Source organism: Lagenorhynchus albirostris, chromosome 17 (assembly GCF_949774975.1).
Source record: "Lagenorhynchus albirostris chromosome 17, mLagAlb1.1, whole genome shotgun sequence".
In the NCBI taxonomy this organism is placed as follows: Eukaryota; Metazoa; Chordata; class Mammalia; order Artiodactyla; family Delphinidae; genus Lagenorhynchus; species Lagenorhynchus albirostris.
In genome coordinates, this window is record NC_083111.1 from 73,536,536 (window position 1) to 73,552,173 (window position 15,638).

General features: G+C 47.5%; 1 protein-coding gene across 4 annotated transcripts in view; it reads right to left on the minus strand.

Moving 5' to 3' along the window:
- Window positions 1–11,398: 11,398 nt before the first annotated feature.
- DNAAF11 (dynein axonemal assembly factor 11) overlaps window positions 11,399–15,638 on the minus strand; it is a 77,931-nt gene continuing 73,691 nt past the window's right edge. For all 4 annotated transcript variants that reach the window (XM_060127632.1, XM_060127630.1, XM_060127631.1 and 1 more), the window contains one exon: window positions 11,399–11,740. In XM_060127632.1, the coding sequence (XP_059983615.1) occupies window positions 11,563–11,740 (178 nt within the window). In that variant the 3' untranslated portion in view covers window positions 11,399–11,562. The remainder of the gene's footprint in view (window positions 11,741–15,638) is intronic.

Sequence of the window (15,638 nt, forward strand, 5' to 3'; positions counted from 1 at the left end):
TCTTTGGAGCAGTCCCTCAGAGCGATTGGAGAGGCTGTCTTCCAGGCTTGAAGTCCTCAGAAAGACTGCCAAATAAAACACACTTCTCAACTTTTAGTCTGTGTGTTTCTTTTTTCAGTTGACAATCTCTAAACAAAATAAGACCAGGGTTGTTTACAAGAAATGAGGCCAGAGTTATGTTACCAGAAAGAGTATGACCATCACAGGGAATCCAAATGAGGGTTTGGGGGAAAGATTTTTCATGGTGGGTTTTCTTTTTCATCTCTGAGTGGAAGAGCCCCCTACCCCCTGCCTTGGTCTAAGGGGTGGCACTTACGCTGAGGGATCATTCACCAAGTCTCGCAGAATCAACCTACAGTGACACAGAGTCTACCCTTTCCTCCAAGGCTCCCTGGATGGTGGAAGTGACACAATTTTTAAGACAGAAGAGATTTGGAATTTGATCATTTCAATAGAGAGGTCTGGTATTTCCAAGGAAATGGGCAGTTGGGGCCATGCTGGGTAAAATGGTTCTGGCCACCAGTTACAATGTGTGGAAGGGCTTTTCCCCATACCACCAAGCAGTTCTCCGGCACCAGCTGGGTGTCCTACACATCAACCCAATTCTGACACTGTCTACCTGGAGAGAGCATCATATTCCACAAGTTAAGGGCTCAGTTCTGCAAGAACGCTCACTCTCCACACCCCCACCCCACTTCAGATGCCATCGCTAGACCAGGTTGTCACCTGGGCTTCTGACCAACTGGCTGTAAACTGGAGTTTCCAATGGCCCCTCCTTAGGTTCGATTAATTTGCTAGAGCGGCTTACAGAGCTCGAGAAACATTTGACTTACCAGATAACCGGTTTATTATGAAAGGATATAACTCGGGAACAGCCAGATGGAGGAGATGCACCGGGCAAGGTATGGGGGAAGGGCACCGAGTTTCCCCGCTCTCTGAGCCCACCACTCTCCTCAAGTCTCAATGGCTTCATCAACCCAGAAGCTCTCTGAACCCTGTCCTTTGGGTTTTTATGAAGGCTTCATTACATAGGCACGATTGATGAAATCATTGGCCATTGATGATGGATTCAACCTCCAGCCCCTCTCCCCATCCTGGAGGTGGGTGGGGAGATGGGACTGAAGGTGCCAACCTCAAATCACGTGGATGGATCTCCTGGCAACCAACCCCCATCCTTTCCTAACCTAGGGGCTTTCCAAAAGCCGTCTCTTTAACATAACAAAAGACACTTTCATTGCTTTGTGCGCTGAGGAAATTCCAAGGGTTTTAGGAGCTCCCCCAGTATAGGGGACAAAGACTACATAGAATTCTTATCAATCATATCACATTGGGGCAGACGGTTAGTAAGACAGAACATGAGAAGGGAGAGGAATGGAAAAGGGGATTATGGGAAGAGCATATACACAGAGCACATCTCTCCAGTCATAGAACTTGACGCCTTGCCCCTAGAATGACAGGGAAGGGTTGGGATGAGGCCCAGTTCTTCACTAACTGGTGCAGTGCTGGGTCCATCACCTGAATGCCTGCATGAGAATTCCTTCAACGTTCTTTGAGACCCAGCTTGTGTTCTCAGTCTGAGGAGGGACAGGCCCAGGGGCAGAGGTGGCGGCATCATTGGTACCCTCCTTGGGCACTACTTGCTGGGTGTCTACCTACAGATGAAGACACACTAGAGAGGAAAAAGGTATTGTCAATCCACCCACACAACACAGGGTGGGAAGAAGGGCTTCAACTAATGCAGAAGTACAGGCGTACCTTGGAGAGACTGAGGGTTCAGTTCCAAACCATCACAATAAAGCCAGTATTGCAATGAAGTGAGTCATATGAATTTTTTGGCCTCCCAGTGCATGTAAAATTTATGTTTACACTATACTGTAGTCTATTAAGTGTGCAATAGCATTACGTCTGAAAAATGTACATACCTTAATTAAAAAATACTTTATTGCTAAAAAGCGCTAAGCATCATCTGAGCCTTCAGCAAGTTATAATTTTGCTGGTGGAGGGTCTTGCTTCGATGTTGATGGCTGCTGAAAACTGGGGGGACTGTGGCAATTTCTTAAAATAAGATGACAAGGGCTTCCCTGGTGGCACAGTGGTTGAGAGTCCGCCTGCCGATGCAGGGGACATGGGTTCGTGCCCCGGTCCAGGAAGATCCCACATGCCGCAGAGCGGCTGGGCCCGTGAGCCATGGCCGCTGAGCCTGCGCGTCCAGAGCCTGTGCTCCGTAACAGGTGAGGCCACAACAGTGAGAGGCCCGCGTACCGCAAAAAAAAAAAAAAAAAAAAGATGACAAGAAGTTTGTCCCATCTATTGACTCTACCTTTTACAAACCTTTTCTCTGTATCATGCAATGCTGTTTCATAACATTTTACCCACAGTAGAACTTCTTTCACATTTGGAGTCAATTCTCTCAAATCCTGCTGCTTCTTTATCCACTTAAGTTTATGTAATATTCTAAATCCTTTGTTGTCATTTCAAAACTCTTCACAGCACCTTCACCAGGAGTAGATTCCATCTAAAGAAACCACTTTATTTATCCATAAGAAGTACCTCTTCATCTGTTAAAGTTTTATCGTGAGATTGCAGCAATTCAGTCACATCTTCAGGTTCCACTCCTAATCCAAGTTCTGTTCCTATTTCCACTGCATCTGCAGTTAACTCCTCTGCTGAAGGCTTAAGCCCCTCCAAGTCATCCATGAGGGTTGGAAGCAACTTCTTTTAAACTCCTGCTAATGTTGATATTTGACCTCTTCTGGTGAATTACGAATGTTCTTAACAGCATCTAGAATGGTGATTCCTGTCCAGAAGGTTTTCAATATACTTTACCCAGATCCATCAGAGAAATCACTGTCTATGACAGCTATAGCCTTACAAAATGTATTTCTTAAATAATAAGACTTGAAATTCAAAATTACTCCTTAATTCGTGGGCTGCAGAATAGATGTTGTGTTAGCAGGCGTGAAAACAACATGAATCTCCTTGTACATCTCCATCAGAGCTCTTGGGTGACCAGGTGCATTTCAATAAGCAGTAATATTTTGAGAGGCATATTTTTTGTCTGAGCAGTAGGTCTCAACAGTGGGCTTAAAATATTCAGTAAACCATGTTGTAAACAGATGTGCTGTCATTTGGCTTTGTTGTTCTATTTATACAACACAGGCAGAGTAGATTTAGCATAATTCTTAAGGGCCCGAGGATTTTCAGAATGGTAAATGAGCATTGGCTTCAACTTAAAGCCACCAGCTGCATTAACCCCTAACAAGAGAGTCAGCCTGTCCTTTGAATCTTTGAAGCCAGGCATTGACTTCTCCTCTCCAGCTATAAAATTCGTAAATGACGGCTTCTCCCAATATAAGGCTGTTTCATCTGCACTGAACAACCTGTTGCTTAGAGTAGCCACCTTTCATCAATTACCTTCACTAGATCTTCTGGATAACTTGCTGCAGCTTCTACATTAGCACTTGCTGCTTCACCTTGTACTTTTACGTTATGAAGATGGCTTCTTTCCTTCTGCCTTATGAACCAGCCTCTGCTCACTTCAAACTTTTCTTAGGCAGCTTCCTCACCTCTCTCAGCCTTCATAGAACTGAAGAGAGTTAGGGCCTTGCTCTGGATTAGGCTTTGGCTTAAGGGAATGTTGTGGCTGCTTTGATCTAAGCAGACCGCTAGAATCTTCCTATCAGCAATAAGGCGATTTTGCTTTCTTATCATTCCGGTGTTCACTGGAGTAGTGCTTTGAATTACCTTCAAGAACTTTTCTTTTGTGTTCACAACTTGGCTGTCTGGCTCAAGACGCCTGGCTTTCAACCTACCTCAGCTTTCGACATGCCTTCTTCACTAAGCTTAATTATTTTTAGTTTTTGATTTAAAGTAAGAGATGTGAGACTCTTCCTTTCAAACTTGAACACTTAGAGGCCATTGTAAGTTATTAACTGGCCTAATTTCAATCTCTCTGTGTCTCAGGGAACAGGGAGGCCTGAAGAGAGAGAGGGAGCAGTCAGAACACACAACATTTATCTTATCGATTAAGTTTGCTTATATAGGCACAGTTCATGGCACCGCAAAACGATTACAGTAGTAACATCAAAGATCACTGATCACAGATCACCATAACAAATATAACAATAATGAAAAATAATCTTGAAATATTTCAAGAGTCACCAAAATGTGACAGAGGGACACAAAGTGAGCAAATGCTGTTGAAAAAATGCTGCTGATAGACTTTCTTGATGCAGGGTTGCCACCAACCTCAATTTGTTAAAGAAAAAAAATAAAATAAAATAAAAAAGGCAATATCTGCAAAGCACAATAAAATGAAGTGCAATAAAACGTGGTGTGCCTGGAATTTATTCTCTAAAGGCTTGGGGTCCAGTAGGAACTGCTCTGGGTCCCCTTCTAGTAAAGGGTCACAGGCAGCCCTTGGAGGTGCTCGTGTAGTCAGGGCCCTGAGGCATGGGTGGAAATCACAGGGAAGCAGCAGAGACCGGAGCTCAGAGGAGAGGAGGTCCCCAGAAGGTGGAATCTCACTGGGAAAAGGAGCCCTGGAACCGTGAGTGATTCCCCAGAAATGCCTGGAACACAAGCTGTAGCTCCTTCCTTGGTAGGTGGGGCGAGAGCCAGTGATCTCACCCTGAGAACCCACCTACTGAGCCCCTGGAAAGTCTGGGTTGTATGAGCTAGAATGCAAAGATAATACCAGAAAAAAAATTAACTTGTGGAGAGGCAAATGCAGTATCAGTGCTTCTCTCAAAGAAATACGGCCAAAGGGAATTTTTTAAAAATTCTCTTCTATTTTTATGTGCACAACTTAAGGAACATTAAATGGGATTCAGTTCATAACTATGAACAGGCCTCTCAGATTGCCTCCAGGGATCTTTATTTGCTTTTGCATTGATTTGTAAATATTTTTATTTATAGAACCCTCCAAAAAAAGGAGAGGTGGGCAGTGGTATACGTTATAAAAATGATCCTGAGGTAGAATTAAACACGCCTCTCCCCCCTGCATTGCCCACATCTTTTATTCATACAACAACAGGAGAAGAAACACCTCCTCTTTCCTTGGGGGCAGGAAATGTTGCCTGAAAGAACTTGAGTTCCAAGGAGGAGAAAGGGTGGGTGGTAGACTGCATTTTCCTAAGGTCCCCTAAAAATATCTCTTTCTTCATATGCTCTTGTAGAACCCAGCCACTCCTCCAGCAAGATGGAGAGACTGAATCTTCTCCTTGAACCTGGACAGGCCTTTGGGGTGGCCCTGATCAATAGGGTGTGGCAGAAGAGAGCTGAGTCACTTCCAAAACTAAATCACAGAAATGTCAGGCATTTCGTCATCGTTCTCCTAGAGGCTCAGTCTTGGAACCTCGCTGCTGTACTCTGAGGAAGCCTAGACCTCATAGACACATGCAGGTGTTCTGGCTGTCAGCCCAGCTGAGGTCCTGGTCAAAAGCCAGCCTCAACTGCCAAAAGTGTGAGTGAAGACGCCTCCAGGTTCATCGAGCCTCCGGATGTCAAGTTATCCATGGCCTTTGGGTCTTCCAAGTTGAGGTTCCAGACGTGAGAGAGAAAAGACAAACTGTCCCCAATGTGTTGGTCTGTATTTCTGACTTACAGAAACTGTGAGCATAATAAAATGGTTGTTTTGTCGCCCCAGGCATGGAATGGTTATGTTGTGTACGGTAACCAGAATGGACACTCTATTTTTTTTCCTTTGGTGGTGGAAGTCAGCAGACTCAACACAGTGTTCCATGACCCTGAGTGCCGAGGGGTGAGCTTGTGCTCACCGAGGTCAGTGATTTCTTCCCCTGCAGGACCGTGGGTTTCTTTCCCAGCACAGATGATGCAGTATGATGGCCCTTCATGTTGGATTCAATTTCCCTCTGAAGACTCTCCATTTGTTTATAATTATCCCAACAACTGATGCTCTTAGCGGGAGATAGGGGCCTTGTGCACTTGGTCCTGCTTTCCCCTCCCTGAGTAGGCCTCCACTCTGCCCCTGGGTTTTGGTAACACCACCCTGTTCCCATCCAATCCCGAGAGGGCTCACCGGAGCCCTTGGACCCAGCACATCACCAACCCCAGTTCAGTGATGACAGAGTCAGTGTGTATATAACCCCCGTGTGGCTCTCAGGAATGGTGACCACTGCAGAGTAGTGGGCAGGCTGGGTGCCCGAGGGGACATGGTGGGAGATGTGCGCTCACAGCAGTGGGGACCTGGATCTGATAGGCTCAGGCTTTTCCCCCGGGCAGCAGTCGCGGGGTGTGCGGGACGTGCCGACACAGCAGATGACAGGAGATCGCATGCAGACGGCGACCATGGGTTTGAAGAAGACTAGAAAAGCTCTTTTTGAGGGAGAATTGACAGGACTGAGTTACCAACTGAATGTTGAACATTGGAAGCAGTCATGGTGTTTTCTCAACTGGGTAATTGGAAAATGAATCCGTGAAACAAAAGTCAGAAGATAAGAAGCGGAATAAGGTGAAGTGGCAGGAAAAAGCAAGAGAAGACAATGAACTGAAGGATGGTCCAGGAGAAGCGTCAGGTGAGCTTGAGAAATGCACCTGAGCTCTGAGATGGAGATTTCAGGGGCATCAGCCTAGAGCCGGCAGCACGAGCCACGGGATGGGCCCAAGTGTCCCGGGAGAGGGAGAGTGTGAACGTGGAGGAGAGGATGTGACAAAGGGGTCACCTGGCTACCGGCCTGATGTGATGGCCGGAGGAGCCATAGGTCGCTCAGCAGAAAGAGGACAAGAACCGGGAGAACGGGTTCTCGGGGGAGAGACTTCTCTGGCACCCGATGTGCTCCTTACACTTAGTAGGTGCTCAGGAAATGTGTACGGATTGAAGAGACCCATAAGCATGGCTAACCGAGGCTCAAGGAAAACACCAGACCCAAGGGAAGGAGCAAAGTCAGGGAGCAGACGTGTAAAAGAGCATCTAGTTTGAGCTGAGGTTTGAGAGCAGCAGATGCCTTGGCCTGACATGCGTCAACTGGAGACGCGGCAGCACTTTCCCTCCGATGTGTCAGGCAAGCTGTGACAGGCTGCGAACCTTGGCTGCTGTACATGGCGCGTGGAGCCCCAGCTGTCAGGCAGAGGGCAGCCTTCCCGGGAGTGGGTGGGGAGCAGGGCACTGTCCCCGCGGCCTGGGCCTGGCGCAGCTCTCACACCTCCCATCAAGGTCACGGTTGGCAGCTTCCTCTTGACATTCGCAGGCCACTCACACGCAGGGGGTTCCTGCTGCAAAGCTCGCCCTGATGGCTGGGGGCAGGACGCAGAGACGCGAATGGCTGGGCTGGGGACGGTGGGACATCACGGCCAGTGCTAGAGAAGGGCCAGTTCATGCTGCTCAAGAAAAACCCCAGCAACGAAAGCAGGAGAAAAAAAACGCAGGGGCTGGCGTGCTTGGGTACTGGGGACAGAGGATGACATCACACCCTGTGCGATGTCCTTTCTGCTGGGGACTGAGAGCCGGGAAGGGAGGGAAGGCCACTCCTGTCCCTGCTGGAGCTGATGTGGGGACTTAGGCAGTGAGCCTTCTCAGAGTAAGAGACGAGCAGAGGCACAGGGAGAGGAGAGTGACACAGGGAGAATTTGGACAAAGCAGCCCGGGCTCCGGATTCTGGGATCACGCGTTATTAGTATAAACTTAATGTTGAATGCTCACCTGCAGCTCTGATCAAAACATGGTATAGTTTCCCCTTTCTTCAGTGTGGGTGATCCTTCCCTGGCCCTGGATGAAGATTTAAGCAGACCCAATGGTATTTTCTTGTATTCTTGGGTAACAGATGACCCTTCAGCCATTTGAATCATATTCTCAGTCTCCGTTCAGTAATGTCCCCTATCACAGTCCAAACCCCGGCATTACATCTTCTCCTCCCCCTCCCCTGCCCCATCTCAGGCTGCTTAGGTTGGAAACCAGTAGCTGACAATATGGCTGTTCTCTTATCCTGCCCCGCTGCCCCCCACCCCCCCCCAACCACCGCTGGATCCGAGACCTAGCTCCATCCGGGAGGAGTCAGGGTTAGAGAAGCGTGAGGGAAGACGGGCAAAGGGGAGTGTGCCTCCCTCCATCCTGCTGTGTGCCCTGGAGCCTGACCCCTGGGACCTGACCAATAGGCTCCCTCGGCCCCAGCCTCCAGTTGGGTTTGGCCAGTGGGAAGCTCTAGCCAGGGATGGGGGGAAGCAGGAGAGTAAGGTCAAGATGTTTATTCCCCTGCTCCCTCCCTGCGGGCTGCGTCCCTGCAACAAGGTCCGGGCTCCTGTCAGTGGCCTACGACCCTCTCTGGGTCCTGGTGACGACCTCCTCCCTTCTACCACTCAAGCGCCAAGCTAGGAACTGCCCAGACCTTGACAGAGGCAGGTAAGACAGTCCTTACCCGGCTTGGTCAGGCTTCCTGCTCTGTCAGCCTGGAGGAGGGTGGAAGCTGACTCTTCTCCCTCTGGAGGCCTTTTCATGGACTCCTCAGAGGTCTCCCGTTCGTCCATCTCCTACATCCCGCAGCCCTGGCCTCTGAGACTCCCTCCCTCCTCAGCCCCCAGCATGAAGCAGCACGCCCCCAGCCTCTGCCGTGGAGCTTCTCACCCCTCCAGGAAGCCCAGAAAAGTCTTTCCCCTTTGCAGGCGGGGAGCCTTGCTGAGAATGAATAAGGAGGGAGAGGGAGAGAGAGAGAGAGAGAGAGAGAGAGAGAGAGAGAGAGAGAGAGAGAGAGAGAGAGAAAGAGAGAGAGAAAGAGAGAGAGAAAGAGAGCGAGAGAGAGCGAGAGCAAGAGAGAGAGACAGAGAGAGAGAGAGAGCGCGCGACAGAGCGCCAGCCACGTGGGGTGCAAACAGCTGGGAGCCTCCAGCTGTAAGTGCCTTTGGGATTCGCTCCAGCTCTCCAGCTGTGGTCACCTCACTCTCCCCGGCAGCTTCCGGCCAATAACTAAATGTGGCAGGAGCAGCCGGGCGTGGCCATTTCTGTCCAACATGCCCGTCTTCCGTGGACCGTTTTGTGTGCCTCTCTGGGCTGGCCTAGGCATTCTCACAGCTGCACTGCAGTCTGAGGCTCCTTTTAACCAATCCTCCTTCCTCGTTTTTCAGATGTCAAGACTGTATCTAAAATCTAAAGTCTAAAGCCTTTCCTACTCCTGCCCCCTCTCTTCATCCTTCCAAGCCACTACCCCCAATAAACCTCCCACACTCTAACTCTCTCTTGGTGTCTGCCTCCTAGAGTAGCCAACTGTCACAAACTTCCTCAAGGACCTTCTAGCTTCTGACCGCTCCCTGGTCCCAGGCAACGACCGTGCGTCTTTGGTTTTAGTTATGGTAACACTCCACTTCCACATACCAATCCTGCTCTGGTTGCCATTGCTGCAGAACAAATTCTCCCTACGTTTAGTGGATTACAACCATTTTATTTTGCTCACAATGTTGTGTGTCAGAGTTTGGGAAGGCTCAGCAGGGTGGTTCTCACTTTGACGTTTCTCATGCAATTGCAGCCAGATGGTAGCCAGGACTGGACATCAAAGATGGTGCACTCCTATGTCTGGCAGGTAATGCCGTCAGCTGAGAGTGCTTCTGGGGCAATGGACAGGAACACCTCCTGCGGCATCTCCAGCATGGCAGCCCCAGGGGAGCTGGACTTTTTACATGGCAGCTGGATTCCCCCAGAGAGAGTGTCCCAAGAGAATCAGATGGTTGTAATATGGCCTTTTCTGATTTAGCCTTGACAGCACATAGTATCATTTTATCATTATGCTGTAGGTTGCAAGCAAGTCACTAAGGTTGGTCCATATTCAAGATAGGAGGGCAGAGACCCCACCTCTTGATGGGAGGAGTGTCAAATAATTTGCAGACATCCACAATGACCAATTTGACAATGGCAGAAACCAACAGTGAGTTCCTTATATGGCACTATACCCCAGGGGACCATCCATCACCTGCTGGAAAGTCGACTACACTGGAACACTTCCACCCATCATGGAAGGAGCGGTGCCTTGTTCTCACTGGAATATACACTTGTTCTGAACATGAATCTGCCTTCCTTCCTACAGTGCTTCTGCCAAAGCCACCCTCTGTGGGTTTACGCAGTGGGTGCAATATTCACTGCCACAGTACTTCATGGAGCACCGCCTCTGACCAAGGAACTCATTTTCACAGCAAATGAAGTATGCCCGTGGAGTTATATCTAGGGAATTCGCTGGATTTACCATGTTCATCATCATCCTGGAGCAGCTGACCTGGTAGAACAATGAAGTGGCCTTTTGAAGACACAGCTACAGGGCCAGCTGGGTGATAATACCTCGCACGGGTGAGATCATGTTCCCAAGGATAAAGTATGGGCTCTGAATCCCTAGCCAGTATGTGGTGCTATTTCTCCCAGAGCCAAGAAGCGTGGATCTGGGATCAAGGGATCGAAATGGGAGAGGGTCCTCTCACTAACACCCATAATGATGAACTGGCCAGTTTCATTCCTGTTCCTGCAACTTTGGGCCCTGCTGCTTTAGAGGTATTGGTTCCAGAGGCGAGAGCATTTCCACTGGAGAACAAACAGAACTGCCTTCTGACTGCAAGCTCTTACCACTGCCTGACGGGGTCCGTGTTTGTACATTTCACTGCCTTGTCACCACCGACCCCTTGATGAACAGAGCAGGTCCCAGGGCTCAGGAGCTGCTGAGTAAAGTATTTGCTGATCAGAGCCTGATTTAAATGCTAGTTAATCATGGTCAGAGTGAAGATAGTTTTCGTATATTGTATGTGGAATATTGAGTTCATAATGTTCTAGATAAAGAGGAGGTGCAAGTATTTAAAACGTGAAGAAGGAAGTAGGGGAGGGAGAGTAGGATGAGAAGGAAGGTGAAGAAAGAGGAGGAGGGAGAGGAGTAGCGGAGGAAACAGGGAAAGGAGGCTCGGGGGGAGGGAGGGAGCGGAAATGCACAACGTACAGTGTCAGGCACTTCAGACGGTTCATCTGGAGACAAACCTACATACACGGCAAGTATTCTTCCTCCCCAGTCACAGATGGAGCCACTAAGGCGCGGGGAAGTTCATGCACTTGCTGAAGTTTCATCCAAAGCGACTGAAAGGGAATCTGACTTCAAGGTGTCTCATTTCCAACCTCATCTTCTTGCCATTATACCTCGCCATCAGAGAAAGCAGACATGTCATGAGAAGAAAACAGAAACACTGCTTAAAATCACCTGAAAGCATTCCAATTTGATCTGAAATTACGATTTTAACTTCTGAGCTTGACCCGTCTGCCGAAGCACAGGTTTAATAATCTGTGCTTTAATCCACGACTTCATCTATCTGCACAAGCAGGCAATTCTGGGATTTATAATCAGCGTGTTTCTATAATAGTTCTGTGATTTACTGAACATTTTCCCTAGCCAACACTTTACTTTAGACAAATGATGTTATAGCATTTTGAAGGTACACATTTTAATTGTAAACTGGTTTGAGAATATTAATGTACAAAGTAGGACCTAAAACATCGGAGGAGTAATGTTGACAATAACTGTGTTTACCCCAGAAATAACATACACGCACTCTCTGCACTGAGTGCACAGTCGGTGCAGCCTGAAGTTTTCAAATCAACGGAGGCACTTCGGGATTATCTTCAAAGTCTGGATCTCCCTCGCTTGGTATGATTTTGGGTTCAGCTTGAACTCTTCTGGGCGTGTGTTTTTTCGCTTGAACTATGTTAGCCACATCAGGGAAGGCATGCTTGCTGGGATCTACTTCTAGTCTCTCCATTTGCTGGCTTCTACAACAAAAAGGGCAAAGGAAATTGAGATATCAGTTTTAAGTAAATTTCAAGTAGATTCAACTCATTCATTCATTTGTTCAGCAAATATCAGCAAGTACTATCCCTGGAGCATGGAGGGCAAAGATAGGACCCCATCCCTGGTTTCAAGTAGCTTAGAGCCTAGTAGAAGCAAGAGTCGACCCTTGGAGAAATAAAGTGCTAAAGAGCGCCGCAGGGCCGTGCTGACGTGCAGGCAGGTGGAGGAGAGGGCAGCGGGGCGACTCTGCTTACCTAAGATTTTTTTGATAATTGAAATGATACAGCAGGCCATGCCCCAGAGCCAAGATCAATAATAGAATCACACCAGGCAGTTCTCACTCCTGAATGGAGCTAATCAAGCTCCTGGACCCTGCTGCTTCAGACCACTCAGCCTTCACTACAAGTTCAGGTGCACACCAAGCTTAGCCCACAGTTTCCCCTCCCACAAGGAACCACTCCTCCGCCGGCACTCGTCCTTCCAGTGATAGCTGGAGTGAAACAGACCCAGGAAGCAGCTCTGCTGGCCACTGAGTCCCCTTATCACCGTCCCCTTATCACTAGTGATAAGTGATAAGTCCCCTTATCACTAGAGAAAACTCTAGATGATACAGTCACAGGGCTGCTTTTCTGGCAATTTCCATTCCATAGGCCTGGAGTTGGACCCAGTAATCTGTATTTATATAAAGTTCCCCCAGGGATATCGATGATTTAGAAATTATTTTGGAATCACCGCACCATTAATTCATTCAGTTATTCCACAGATATACCTTAAACGCCGACTGTATTCTAGTTGCTGTGCTAGACACCAGAAATAGCATGGTCTGTGCAAACAGACAAGCTTCCTGCTAACATCTAGGAGTGCAGTGTTGTGCTCAATAGAAAAGTTATCATATCGTCATGTAATTGTCTCATTACCGACCTGTTCTCCCTATAAGACTGACATCTTTGAAGCAAAGGTATTGTCTTTTTCATCTTGTATCTTTGGCGTATAGCTTTACCGAATAAATAGTTGTTGAATAAATGAAAAAAAAAGTTATTATTGTGGACTAACGAAATTAAATAAGGAATTATCTCTGCCCTAAGGAATATCACAGTCAGTCTAATCCAGGAGCTCCAAGCCCATGTCCTCAGACCAAACTCGTGCAGCAGACACAATGTGGTGGGGGAAGGAGGTCCGAGTTTCTTTGGAAAGTGTAAACTCTGCTGTTCTTACAGCCCTCCCGCTCATTCCTGTAACCTGCACAGCCCTTGAAAGATCTGACTTTTTGATTCCTTAGTATCTTGACTAATACTTCTGGACCTGCTGAAGAAAAATACAAAGTATACAAAGACTATAAAAGGGCATTTTCTGAAGTCCCAGATTGTACACTATAAACAGTGTTAAGAAGTTACGGTTTTCAAAGACTTGCATTACAGTCACTATTAACTATAGCGTACTTTTTAATTCATCTGTTCTTATTAAAAGACTATGATATCTATGGCTTAATTAAGTAAATATCTAAATTCATCTATTATAATTATGTTGTCCTTGACTTTGAGGAAAGCAGCCCATCTCAATTGTAGGCATATCTCTTGGGCCATAATTTCTGGATCTCAGTAATAAACTATGAGCTTAGCTAGTATGTATATAGTTATCTGCAGAGCCCCTGCTTCAGATGTTGTGAGGAATAGTTTGCATGCAGGGCTTTAATGACTCATGAATCTCTGGGCCTGAGGCACCTGAGGACCACACTGGTCCCCAAAATAAAGAGGAGAGGGGCTTTTCTCCCTGGCTGCTTCCTGTCCCTATGTCACAGGCCTAAAGTGACAGATGCCCATTGCTGGTTTTACCCACTACCTGGCTGTCAGACCAGAACCTCTGGCACCTACTAAGAATAGCTGGAAGACGGAATGAATAAATTTATTACCACGGAAGAAAGAAAGAAAATGTCTAAAATCAGTAGGCAGTAGGCGTAAAATACATCAACGATTGACTCCTTCTATTAAAGAACATAAAGAAATGATAATCTGTTGGGCTAGCTTATTTGGACCGAAGACTCCCACTACCCACGAAAAACTTTACTGAGATCGTGAAAGATGTGGTGAGATAATTAGGATCCACAAGGTCAGAATTCAGTGAAAGGAGGAACCCAGAAAGGGGAATGGAGTCCTGAGACCACCTTTGCCCTGAGGGCATTCGGTGAGCCCCTAAAGTCAGGCTTTGGTCTTGTTGGATGTACAGAGTCTGGGGACAGAGGGCCAGGCCCTGAGCGTACCAGGTGGGCAGTCTAACAGGATGCCCTCTCCCCAGTAAGGGTGCAGTCCCAAGGGGCTTTCGCCTCCCGTGCGAGTGAATGAGAGGTAAACCCGCTCTGCCCACCTCCCCAGGGGGCTGTGAGGGGAGGTGCCCCAGTGGGACAGAAGAGGGATGAGTTGTCACCACAGGCTGGCAGTTCCATGGGTTTATAGCAGCTAAAAAACAAACAAACCAACCCTCAATCTTGAACTTAGACTGAAGTGGTTCTAAACTAGCAGTGTCTTTAGGATCTGCCCCAAAGCACACATCAATGCTCCCTGGCAGCGCACCTCCTGGACCTCTGAGAAGCCCCCAGCAAGGCAGCAGATCACAGGAAAGAGTAAACAAGCACTGAAGTAAACGGGCACTCTGCATAAGAATCAGCAGAAGCAACAAGAACAGAAATAGAGACGCAACAACTTCAGATAGTGACTAGGAAATCATGAGTTATAAAAGCACTACACTTACGTTTAAAAAAAATATTCCAGACTTGAGAGTAAAATGCTGAAAACTTTCGGTCTGGAATTGGCAATAAGACAAAGATGCCTGCTATCACCCTCTTTTCAACATCGTACTGGATTTTTTCCCTATGCAGTCATGCGCGAAAAAGAAAAGATACAGGTTTGGGAAGAAAGAAAGCCATCATTCTTTGCCATATATCATCAGGGAAACGGGAGTTAAAACAACAATGACATACCACCACACACCTATTTAGAATGGTCCAGATCCGAACACCGACAGCACCAAACGCTGGCCCGGATGTGGAGCAACAGGAACGCTCACACATGACTGGTGGGGAAGCAGAACGGTGCAGCCCCTTCAGAGGACAGCTCGGCAGCTTCTCACATAACTAAACATATTCTTACCACACGACCCAGCAGTTGTGCTTCTCGGCATTTACCCAAAGGAGCTGAAACTTTATGGCCACATAAAAACCTGCGCAGGATGTGTATAGCAGCGTTATTCATAATTGCCAAACAACTGGAGCAGCTAAGATGCCCTTCAGTGGGTGAATGGATAAATTAAACTGTGGTCCATCCAGACAATGGCATATTACTCAGCATTAAAAAGAAATGAGCTAGCAAGCCATGAAAAGACATGGAGGAACCTTAAATGCATATTACTAAGGAAGAGAAGCCAATCTGAAAAGGCTACGTACTGTATAATTCCAATTACATAACACTTTGGAAAAGACAAGATTATGGTGACAGTAAAAAGACTAATAGTTGCCAGGGGCTGTGAGTGGGGAGAGCGGGATGCATAGGTGGAGCACAGAGGATTTGCAGGGCAGTGAAACTACTCTGTATGACACTATAGGAGTGGATACATGTCATTATACATTCGTCCAAACCCATAGAACGCACAACACCAAGACTGAGCCCTAACGCAGATTACGGATCTGGGTGCTAACGACGCATGGATGCAGGCTCACCAGCTGTAACAAATGTTGCACTCTGATGGGGGATGTGGATAATGAGGGAGGCTGCGCCTGAGCTGGGGCAGGGAGTATATGGGAAATCTCTGTGCCTTCCACTTGATTTTGCTGTGAACCTAATAAGACTGCTCTAAAGAAGAAAGTCTAATTTTTCAAAACGACACCAT